The sequence below is a fragment of the Moschus berezovskii genome, chromosome 2 (assembly GCF_049115385.1).
Source record: "Moschus berezovskii isolate FMDL1 chromosome 2, NW_MosBer_1.0, whole genome shotgun sequence".
NCBI lineage: Eukaryota > Metazoa > Chordata > Mammalia > Artiodactyla > Moschidae > Moschus > Moschus berezovskii.
The window spans coordinates 113,074,293-113,086,682 of record NC_142461.1 but is presented as its reverse complement, the minus strand read 5'-3'; the positions used below and the strand labels follow the sequence as shown (position 1 = coordinate 113,086,682).

General features: G+C 41.3%; 1 protein-coding gene across 1 annotated transcript in view; it reads right to left on the bottom strand.

Annotated features, from left to right (window-relative positions):
* Positions 1–12,390, bottom strand: part of LOC129538349 (myosin-IIIb) — a 134,104-nt gene that overhangs the window by 43,834 nt on the left and 77,880 nt on the right. The window contains exons 6-8 of the mRNA XM_055398473.2: positions 6,596–6,707; positions 5,061–5,223; positions 3,423–3,503 (exon numbers count right to left, since the gene is read on the bottom strand). Coding sequence (XP_055254448.2) covers positions 3,423–3,503; positions 5,061–5,223; positions 6,596–6,707 — 356 coding nt within the window. The remainder of the gene's footprint in view (positions 1–3,422; positions 3,504–5,060; positions 5,224–6,595; positions 6,708–12,390) is intronic.

Genomic DNA, 12,390 nt, shown 5'->3' with positions numbered 1-12,390 from the left:
TAAAAAAAAAAAAAAACCAAATACCTTAATGATGGGGTGACAACTATTAGTTTTTACATAGACTACCCCATCTATCCAAACAGGAATACGTTTGCAATTATTTTTCTGATTTAAAAAGTACATATTTTTAATTGCTTTGTTATGTTTTCCCATAGCAAGGGCCTATTATCAGCATTAATCAAAAATAAAAACAATAAAGCATGCCACTTCTCACCAAGGTGACATTTGAAGTTGTTTCCCTTTCCTTCAAAAAAGAAACTGAGGAAGGCTAGTTTGGCCCAGATCCTCATCAGGCTCTCTCCCTTTGAGCCCACATCTCACAAAGGCCCTTTATTGCTGGCACAGTGTTCTGCACACAGGAAATGTGTGCGCATGTGCCTTGCATGTTTCCCCATTTGTTTTTTTTCCAGCATTGCTCACTGGCTGGTGAACAGTTCAGGCCCACAGAGAGCTTGAGACCACCAGCTCATGTATTTGAAAGGCATCTGTTTATTTTGAAAATGCAAATGTGGCCTACCTCAAAGCCTGACAGGCAGGAAAATACCAGGGAGCAAAGGGAGAGGTTTCCAGTCTGGAGCCCTGTCCCTCCCTCGATCATGCCCGCTGAGATCACTGGCCATCAGAACCACTTGAACAGCTCCGGGAGGCTGAATGAACGGCCTACATTTCAAACAAGCAGGCTTGTCTCTCCCAAGTCTAACTCGGCAGATCATAGCTCACCTGATTTAAAGTACTGATTGAGTCATTTCCAAAAGGACCCTGGGACTTGGAGATGGTGGTGCCCAGGCCAAGTACTGCCTGGAGGAGGGCCCCTAACACAGACACGGGTCTCCTAACAGCCAAAGCCCTGTCCTGGGGACAGATTCCTGGAGAAAGCCAGGGAAGGTTAATACCCTGACTTTGATCTCTGTCAAGGCATACCAGCAAGAATTAATTTACATTTCAGATGAAAAAGGTTGACAGCATGAAAAGGCATCTTGTTTCTGGTATGTGAATGTGCCGTAATAGATCGGGAATTCTGAAAGGAAGTTCTGAGGAAGCTAAAGGGATAAGCCGAGCGGCTGCTTTTATTGGGAAGGAGATGAAAGGAAAACAAATTTCAATATGCGCCGCTCTGTAGCAACATGTAGGCCAAATGCTTCCTAAATTTCAAGGGCTATTCTTTCAAAAACTATATAACATAGCGTTGCAGCATGATTTAAAAAAAAAAGACAATAGGCCAGAACTTGAAATATAAATGAAACACATTGCAGAGTCTACATTTCAAATGAAATGATTTGTTGAAAAAATAATAAATTAGAGAATAACCTTAGAAAATATCCAGAAAAGGTTATGTTGTGATAGCATCCCTAAGCCACTTCTGCAGGCTTCAAAAGTAAGAGTACCCCTATATTTGGGGTTTGTTCTACTTGAAATGTCCCAGGGACATGAAGAGCTTTTAATGAGAGGATTATACTTTAGGAAGAGCACACCCCAAAACAGAGACACTGGAATGAGTTGCCTTGCTTTTAGATCAACACTGCCTTTGAATCGAAAGATAAGGAAAACATTTTCAAGGAAAAGTAATCTGCCCATAAAATTGCAAATGTCGTTATCCTATCTGAGTATCTTTACCACTAACACAAAACCAGCCCCCCAACTCCTGTCCGTGATGTTGGCTGAAGGGCAACGAGACATTGCCCACCTTTGCTCTGGCTGTCACACTCTCCTGCCAAAAGGGTGAAGTGGTGTCAGTACCACCCTCAATAACTACATGCCTGCCCAAGCTCTCGGGGACTTGGGAGCTCCCAATACCACTTGATACGCAGGACACTGGCTGCCAGGCTAAGAAGGAGGGTGTTTCCAAGGTTTAAAGAAAAAGAAGCTACTTAAAGAAACATGTTCTCTCTAGTCCCATGAAACAAAAGGACCCTTCCATAGTGTACCCACCCTACAGGTGCTGCGCTGAAAAGATGCAGCCAAGTGTCCTGATATAATGGAACCACCCACCTGTCTGTTCTTATGCATGTGGCAATAACAGAGTCCAAAAGGGAGCCATCTAAAGATGATTTTCAGAGAGGGAAAATTTGATTTATGATCCTGCATACTTTATGATAAGGGAATCAACAATAGATAAGCTCAAAGTTTATATTTGAAAATACATGTTAGGATTTGAATCAAACAGCGAGATCAGTCCAGTATCTTCTCTTAATGGTGTGGGTGAGGGTGAGGGGAACTCTGTGTGTGTGTGTGTGTGTGTGTGTGTTGGACAGTGGGGAGAAAGAGAGAAAATGCATTTTGAGTTGTTTTACTTGTTGCAACTAGAGCTGCATCCTTCTTCTGATGCTCTGAAGCTGTAGAGCTTAGAATTCCTAGGGGGTTGTGCTAAAAGTTGCATGTTGGGGTTGAAGTGACACTCTTTCCTCACAAACATTTTGGTTTTGAATAAAGTTGTCTGGCCTTTACAGGGCCAGAGAGTTCTGAAGAGTGCCCCAAGGAGCCAGGCTCTGAGTCGGGATCTCCTCGAAAGGGGTGCAGTTGTTTCCCCTAAAAGTTCGTTCCAAGTGTGACGGTATCTGAAACCCCCTCTCTCTCTGCTGCAAGTCCACTGGCCTGGCCACTTCTCTCTCGTTCTATCTCTGATATCTTGTGCTCTCAGAGCCCGGGTGTGTCTGCTCTGGGGCCTGTCTCTTCCAAAGCCTCAGTTAGGCACATGCAGCTTCAAAAGACAGAGGGAGCTGAGCCCCACAACCCCTGGGGACACTGCCCTTTGCAGAAGAGCAGAGTGACCTGGGAGCCAGAGCTTGAGGTACTCAGGCAGCTACAAGCTGAGCCACAGCATGCTAACCTCATGGGGCCCAGAGGACCACTGCAGTCACACACAGGCCTGGGTGTGGGAAACACAGTTTGCCAGGAAAGTACCTGAGTTATTCCTATCTCTGTGCTATGAAGAGATAGACTGAGCATATAGTTAGAGAATTCCAAGGTTGGAAGACCTTTCAGACTTTTCTAGCCAATGTTCTTGTGTGTAGACAAGGGACGGGTGACTCCAGGAGGGGGAAAGAAATTGCTCAGTTGGCAGTATGCAAAATGGACTCTATCCAAACTGACTGTGAATAAATGCTGACTCAGCCTCTGACTAGAGGCTGAGTATGACTATGGACAAGTTATTTCACTTCTCTGTGCCTTGTTTTCCCCCTCTATAAAATTGGGAATACAAGAGAACCTACTTGGAGCATCCTTAGCCAAGGAATGGCATGCGGCCAGTGCTCTGAATCATCACATGGAGCGGGGTGAATCAGAACAAGCGCTAGACCCCACTAGAACTCTAGACTCCTCTTCCAGTGCTCCTGAATTATTAACCTTTCAACTTTTTGAAACTCATATGAACTTAATCACAGAAGATTTCCAAGTAGATGCTATGAAAATGATGTTTTAATTACCTGCGTGAATATGAACAGCAGACTCACTCCTTCTGTTGCTTATTTTCTTAAATTTCCTCCGAGCATCATATCCTCTCCAGGCTAAAAATATAAAACCATGTGCTAGGAATGACATTAATTTAAGAATGTGCCAGAGAATTGATATAAGCTGTTTCCCTCCAATCCTCTACCCCTCTTCTCCTCCCCACTGCTTTCTCACTGAACAAAATAAGCAGAGCTACGTGAGTGATGGTGGGGAAGAGGGGCCTCTCTGTACTCTCAGCTCGGCCTCCAAGATGCTTTTGAGAAGGAGTCATTTTGGTGCAGGCAGTGAGTTTCCACAACCTCTGGATTCCACTTATGAATCACTTGGAGCCCTGTCCAGGTGAGGTGGGCCCCTGTCATTCCAACCCATGGAGGAAACTCTGTCTTCAGGACTTGAGGGGTAGGAGAGGACTGGAATGGCCTGACTCGCTCTGTATTTTTTACTGGGAGAAAGGTATAAAACATGAAAGGTGAAGGAGAGAAAAATAAATAATAATGATTAGTAGCATCACATTCGGAGAAGGCAATGGCAACCCACTCCAGTACTCTTGCTTGGAAAATCCCATGGACAGAGGAGCCTGGTAGGCTGCAGTCCATGGGGTCGTGAAGAGTCGGACATGACTGAGCGACTTCACTTTCACTTTTCACTTTCATGCATTGGAGAAGGAAATGGCAACCCACTCCAGTGTTCTTGCCTGGAGAATCCCAGGGACGGGGGAGCCTGATGGGCTGCCGTCTATGGGGTCACACAGAGTCGGACACGACTGAAGCGATTTAGCAGCAGCAGCAGCAGCAGCAGCATCACATTTGTGTTTGGTGAGGGGAGACTATGTATAGAACTGTGTTCAGGGAAGGAATGCGTGACAGAAAGGGAAAATGCATGGGAAATGAGTGAAGAGAAGAGAAAGGGAACCTGGGGCAGGGGGCAGGGTGTTGAGTCCTTCAGAGTCCTAGGCACTGAGCTGCTACCAGGAGCATGACCAGCTCTCCTTTTCCTTCCTCCCTGAGCGCTACAGCTCTCTGTCACTGAATGAGATCAGGAAGTCCAAGTGGCCGTTATGGTTCTGGGTTATGAGAACACAAAGGAAATCATCTGCTGTGTTCAAAACCTGGGACAACTGCCTGCAGTAGCACAGGAGCTCAGATGCTATTTGTGACACAAATAGCACATGTGTATGCAAAGAGGCACTGACAGGGCTGGGTGTATGACAGAGCCTAGTGATGAGCTGCCTTCTGAGCTAGAAAAGCCTCCTGGATGTGACAGTAGCAATTCTGATGCTGAAAACCTGCTGATGGACATGAAGTGTGGATGAGGTGGGTCATCTGGGAGCTGGGGCACATGTCTGTGTGATTTGGGTTTTACATCCACCCACTGCTACTGCCTCTATCTTGCCGTGGGTAAGGATGGCTCGTTTGCTTATCTGGAGGTCAGAGACTGTGGCAGTCTTGCTCACAGCTATACCCCGGGTACCAAGCACAAGGCCTGGCCTGCAGGAGATACTTGATAAATATTTGCTGAAGGCAGGAGGGAGGGGAGAAAAGGAACCACTGAGAAGAGCAAAAGGTGAGTGGCCTCAAGCACTTGATGAGATGCCGAGATTCAGGGCTGTTTACCTGACTGGATGGCAACAGCTCCCTTCTCTCTCTTCTCTCTGACTCTTCTGTATCTCCTGGCTCCCAGCCACCCCTTGGCATAGGCCTGCAGCACAACCACTCTGCCTATGACTTCCCGCAGAAGCAAATTTAACTGCTCGACATGATAATACTTGAGAAAAACCTGAAATAAGACATCAGTTTTAGCATTACATATAGGCTCCCAAGGGCTCCTCTAGTGCTCAGGGGTAAAGAAGTGTGTTAGTCGCTTAGCTGTGTCTGACTCTTTGCTACCCCATGGACTGTAGCCCACCAGACTCCTCTGTCCATGGGATTCTCCGGACAAGAACAGTGGAGTGGGTAGCCATTCCTTTCTCCAGAAGATCTTCCTGACCCAAGGATCAAAACTGGGTTTCCTACATTGCAGGTAGATTCTTTACTGCCAATGATTCTTCAGTGGTAAATAAACCACCTCCCCATACAGGAGATGAGGGTTCGATCTCTGGGTCAGAAAGACCCCCTGGAGAAGGAAACATCAACCCACTCCAGTATTCTTGCCTGGGAAATGCCATGGACAGAGGATTGAGGCAGACTACAGTTCATGGGGTTGCAAAAGAGTCAGACACGACTGAGCGACTAAACTACAAGAATAATGGACTCCCACATAGAAATTCACTCAGCTCCAACAAATTAACATAAATATTAAAACACCATCTAAATAAAGTTTACAGTGACTTGATTTATGCTAACATTACTGATTTCTTGGAAGCAAATACAATTAATTCCCCTTGTAAGGTTGAGCCAATGTGGGACTATTAATATACACAGATGACAAAGTTAACAGGGTTTTAGGAGATCCTAAATGTTTTCCAGGCTAGCCTCAGTTCTGCCATGAGTTACATTTTCTTAGCTTGATCTTTTTCTCCCCCAGCTCTGATGGAGGTGTTAAACCAGAAATATTGACCAGGGTCAACAGAATTTCTGAGGGAAAGGGGCCTGAATGGGTCACAGTGATCAAATTTCTGCAGAGGAGCAGCAGCATTGCCATCCACACTCAGGCTACGGCTGGCATTGTAGGGCAATTCAGAATGGACAACAAAAACCTGAAATCTTGTAGGAATATGATGTTTCCCCAAATGAAAAGGTAGACATGATGAGACTACTAATCAGAGTGGGCAGTAAACAACACGAGTCTAACGAAAAAAGGACAAAAGTATAAACGATACTCATTATTGTCATTAACATGATTTGTGTATTTGCCTGCAGTGCTGCAATAAGCAGCACTGACAAAAAGGACATTTAAAAATGAGCTCAAAGATCTCATTCTAGAAATGTTAAATGGTTCTCAAACTACATGCAGAACAGGAAGCAAACTCTCCTCTTTTGGCCTCTGAGGTCCTGGGACTTCAGACCCAAGACCAGCAAAGATCACTGTTAGGTTGGGGTCTTGTCTGGTAAGTTGCAAAACTTACAGAGCTATTCAAATCACTGATAAGAGACCGAGGTACACAACAGAGCATCTCAAGTGACAATCTAAACAACAAAGAAAGAACTACCTTTGTTTTTCCCAGCAGCCAGTGATCTAATCTGGACTTTTCCAAGATAGCAATGCAACTCTCTTTGCTAGCAAGAGGTGTTTGATGTGCTCTGAATGCCAAGTAATAATACCTACAAAATAGAACAGTGAAATAAAGCATTTTTAGTCACCATTTGATTCAGTATCATAGAGTTACTCTGGGCCCATTGACATGTCTTGTTTTTTAATATCAAATATTTGTTGAGCATCAATAATAGTGTACTAGGTAGTGAAAGACACACAATTCATGCTTACTGGTTCTTATCTACTTTCATATTTTCTGCTATGTGTATGTTCCTTTCAGTATTGCTTGTAATACATATTCAAAGCATACTTGGCATCTTTTACATGCAAAATCAAAGTATCTAATCCTTTAAAAAACTGAAGTTTAGACAGCTCTCCCAGCAAAAGTTATCATTTTAAATGTATTACTCTTTTAAAAATAATTTGTCATCTCACCATATGAATTTTGGCTCTGCTTTGAAAATTCTATCAGAAGCAATGTGTAGATAGCAAAAATGATCACAGCTTGACACTACTGATTTTGTCTGTTAAGCTTTATGTCTCTCTCAAGGTAAAAAGTGGGTACGTTTTCTTGAGACAATCACCAAAACCATATTTGTCTTCCTAAATTACTCATTTTAATAAACTTCCATACTTTCAGATGAAAGAGTTTCTGGGTAGATTCAAAGAACATGACCAAATTTTATATATATATATGTCAGTTTGTATATGTATATGTGTGTGTGTCCATATGTATGTCTATATACATGTATATGCACAAATATGTACATGATGTTGAATATATCTTTTTAGAAAACTTCACCTTAGCTTTTCTTTTAAAAACTTTCAAGCATCTTTCCTGTACTCCTTGTTGCCATCTGTAATTAAATTCAACCACTTGGAAGTATTTCCTTGTCAGAGGATTTTCCTGTCATTCCTCAGACAAGGGTGATCTGTCATTTTAGAACTGCTTTAAAATGTAGAGCCATTTTTACGTTTTAAGAAAATCACCAAAATATAAAATATGTCCTTTGTTCTTCTTACCAAATATTCCCATGCTTTCTGTTTATGGAACGATAAACATACTTGATTAGCACTTGAGCCATTTAACTTTATCTTTGTCCTACAAAATTGCTTTACAAGTTAGGATCGAATGCTGATTTTGCTGAAAACATTTGCATTCAGAGATTCTGAGAATGTTTCTAAGACTCTGAGTCTCTGTTTCCACCTTTGAGGAAGAGAAGCAGTTTTCTCTCAGAACCCCTGAATGGTGGCCAGGACCATGCTAGGTCATCTGGCCAAGCCCAGGAACCTGTTCACAGTATATGTTCCTGGAGCTAGGTGGGAGGAAGGGCAGCCAGGAGTCAGGCTGAGGTCTGGGTAGTTCATGGCATCAACACAGATTCTTTAGCCCTAGTCTCTCAAGGACTGTAGTTTCAATCATGGGTTCTTGGATTTGGCTTTGGCTAAAGCAAAAAGATTGTGTACTAGAGTGCATGGGGGTGGTAGAAATAGATGGCAAATCTCTGTGGGGTGAATGTCCTAGGAAAGGTAAAGTACAGATGGCTTAAGATGTAAAAGTCACTGATAAAAGCAGGACTTCCCTACTCTCTTTTCCTTTAGTCGTGGCCATTTATGAAATGGGCTATATGTTATAAATAACATATGGCATGATTATATGTTTATAATATGATTAAGGGCTTCCTTGGCTTTAATCAGACAGGATTGCTCAGGATGATTGCTCAATATTCTTGGTGATGAAATATTTAAAGAGAATCTAATGGATGACCAGAACTATGCAGTATATGGGATTACAAGATATGTTCTAACTATCCATTCAAGGATTTATCCTTGTTTGGGGGGCATCCATGGATGCTTCTTAGCAATTTCTAAATAGGCAGAATATATCTTGAATTAATATATATATTAGAAATTAACTTTGATTTTTAGCACTTCAATTCAAATCTCTTATTATGATAATAACATTCATATATAGCTTTTAGTTCAGAAAGAGATGGATAAGAGTACTGTCAAGATGTGAAGATTTCATAAAACATTAAGGGAGCATTTAAGTGATCTGTCTGCAGTAGTCAGGTCAGAGAAGTATCAGTACAGTGTGCTTTCTCCACAGAGTATTCTAATAGATAATACGGTTAAAAACAAAACAAGACAAATAAGCACTTTGGCTGAGCTTCTGTATGCTTCAATACTTCAATAAAAGGGCAAAAATGAAATGAAAGGCACAAAGATAAAAAGTCTGCCACCAAGGGGACACCTTTTCGAGAAGATCCACTCCACACCTTTCTTGAAGCAGCTTGATGAGTTAAATAAGCAGGAGACAATGCAATAGCAACATAATACATGTAAAGATTTGTCTTGAAGGTCTGAGTACGTGAGAACATTGTAAAGACCAGTTCTACCTCTCTATTCAAGAGTTCCACCCTGAGCTATTCACCAGTTCTGCCCTGAGCTGTCTCTGATAGGTAGAATTCATCTCTCAGATTGGAGTTTGAGCCCTGAGTTAAGAGTGAGAAGATCTCTAACCATAGGTAAGTCACTTGTATCTGAATTTTCACAGGGAGCAATGGGAACCAGATAAGTGGTTCTTAACTCTTCGGTGGGGGAGAGGGTGGTGGAAGACTCTATGAAAATCTGGTAAAAGCTATAAACATTTTTTCTTAGGAAAATGCTCTTGATACAACATATCAAGGGTTCCAGATAGTTTGTGTTGGCCCTCCAATGACCTAAGAGCCCTTCTCTATTTCAGAGCTCTATGGAAAGTGATACATTTTACAAGACCTTATCTTATTAAAACATATAAGTTATTACAAGAGTAAATATCCAGTTGAAAAATATCTCTATCCAAAAATGCTATTTAGTGTTCTGCCTAAAATGTTTTATTGTATGAAATACAAATTTTTCAAGGAAGAGTTTTTAAACTAGTTAAACTAGATGTACCAGTTACTACATAACAAATAACTTCAAAACTTAATGGGTTAAAGAGTAGACATTTATTGTCTAACAGTTTGTGAGGGTCAGGAATTTAGGAGCAGCTTATCTGGGCATTTCTGGCTCAGGGTCTTATATGAGATTACAGTCAAGATGTTGGCCAGGGCTTTGGTCATCTAAAGGCTTGAGGATCTATTTTCAAGATGGTGCCATCACAAGGCTAATGGTAAAAAGCCTTAGTTTCTTTCTGGCTATTGACAGGATGCTTCTCAGTTCCATGCCACATGGACCTCTTCAGAGGACTATTTCCGTATCTTCATAAGAGAAGATGGTTTCTACCAGAACAAGGGATCCCAGAGAAAAAGCAAGAAGGAACCTGTAATGCTTTTTATGACTGAGGCTTAGAAGTGATACGCCATCACTTCTTCCATATTCTTCTATTCATTAGAAGCAAGTCACTAAGTCCAGACTACATTTAATGAGAGAATTTAAGTTTCACCTCTTAAAGGGATTTAAGTATCAAGTAATTTGTGGCCTTATCTTTAAACCATTGCAAAGAATCTCTCTGAATCATCAACTCTTATCAAAAAATGCACAAATATAAAATAAGTTAAAAGTAAAAACATACCATACTAATACTAGTCAAATTAAAACTGGACTGGTTATATGAATATAAACAAAGAAGATTTCAGAGCAAATAAATATTATGAGGGATAAAGAAGTTTATTTCATAGTGATAAAGAGGTCAATTCATCAAAAAAACTAAACATTCTAAGCATTTTTTCACTTAATAACGCAGCTTGAAAATACATGAGCCTAAAAGTACTAATGCCACAGGTACTAATACTGTTAATTGTGTCTTGTTAATAAACACAATTATAGTCAGAGAATTCAGTACCTTCTTCCAATAATTGATAGGACAAGTAGACAAAAAAAAAAAATCATCAAGGATATGGAAGGTTTGAATAACCAACATAACCTAACCGACATTTATAGAAAATTCCAGCTAAAAATAATAGAACACATTTTCTTTTCAATTACATATGAAACACCTACCACAATAGACTATATTCTGGGCAAAAAACCCCATGACTTAGTCATACAAGGTACATTCTCTGACCATCAGTTCAGTTCAGTTCAGTCGTTCAGTTGTGTCCGATTCTTTGTGACCCCATGAATCACAGCACGCCAGGCCTCCCTGTCCATCACCAACTCCCGGAGTTCACCCAAACTCATGTCCATCAAGTCGGTGATGCCATCCAGCCATCTCATTCTCTGTAGTCCCCTTCTCCTCCCACCCCCAATCCTTCCCAGCATCAGAGTCTTTTCCAGTGAGTCAACTCATCACCATGAGGTGGCTAAAGTATTGCAGTTTCAGCTTTAGCATAAGTCCTTCCAATGAACACCCAGGATTGATCTCCTTTAGAATGGACTGGTTGGATCTCCTTGCGGTACAAGGGACTCTCAAGAGTTTTCTCCAGCACCACAGTTCAAAAGCATCAATTCTTCAGCGATCAGCTTTCTTCACAGTCCAACTCTCACATCCATACATGACCACTAGAAAAACCATAGCCTTGACTAGATGGACCTTTGTTGGCAAAGTAATGTCTCTGCTTTTTAATATGCTATCTAGGTTGGTCATAACTTTTCTTCCAAGGAGTAAGTGTCTTTTAATTTCATGGCCGCAATCAGCATCCACAGTGATTTTGGAGCCCAAATAAATAAAGTCTGACACTGTTTCCACTGTTTTCCCATCTATTTCCCAAGAAGTGATGGGACCAGATGCCATGATCTTCGTTTTCTGAATGTTGAGCTTCAAGCCAACCTTTTCACTCTCCTCTTTCACTTTCATGAAGAGGCTTTTTAGTTCCTCTTCACTTGCTGCCATAAGGGTGGTGTCATCTGCATATCTGAGGTTATTGATATTTCTCCCGGCAATCTTGATTCCAGCTTGTGCTTCTTCCAGCCTAGCATTCCTCATGATGTACTCTGCATATAAGTTAAATAAGCAGGGTGACAATATACCACCTTGACGTACTCCTTTTCCTATTTAGACCATATCTCTGACCATAGCAGAATTAAATTAGAAATCAACAAGATACATGGAAAATTCCCAAACATTTATGAACAGATTTCTATGAAAAAATAATCCATGTATCAAAGAAGAAATCAAAAGAGAAATCAGATTGATCAAATGAACATGAAAACACAACCTGTCAAAAATTTGTGGGATACTGCAAAAGTAGTAGTATTTAGAAAGGTATACCATTAAACACCTATAACAAAAAAGAATGGTCTCAAATACATGAGCTCAGCCTCTAACATATATTAGGAAAAGAACAAAAAAATGCAAAATCAGCAGAAGAAAGGAAATAAAGATCATGGTGAAAAATCATTGAAATAAAGAAGAGACACTGAATGAAATTGAAAGGTTATTTGAGAAAGTTAATGAAATTGGTAAACCTTTAGCCATATAGGTTAGGAAAAGGAAAGAAAACAAAGGTATGAGATTAGTGATACTCTATAGATTCTACAAATATTAAAAATACAATAAGGGAATATTAGAAATAACTTTGGGGGCCTCCCAGGTGGGCCTAGTGGTAAAGAATCTGCTGCCAATGCAGTAGATTAAGAGATGCGGGTTTGATCCTTGGGGCGGGAAGATCCTTGGAGGAGGGCACAGCAACCCACCCCAGTATTGCCTGGAGAATCCCATGGAAGGAGGAGCCTGGTGGACTATAGTCCATAGGGTCACAAACAGTTGGACGTGACGAGTGACTGAGCATACACACACAAACTTTATGTCATGTTAACAAGATAAAA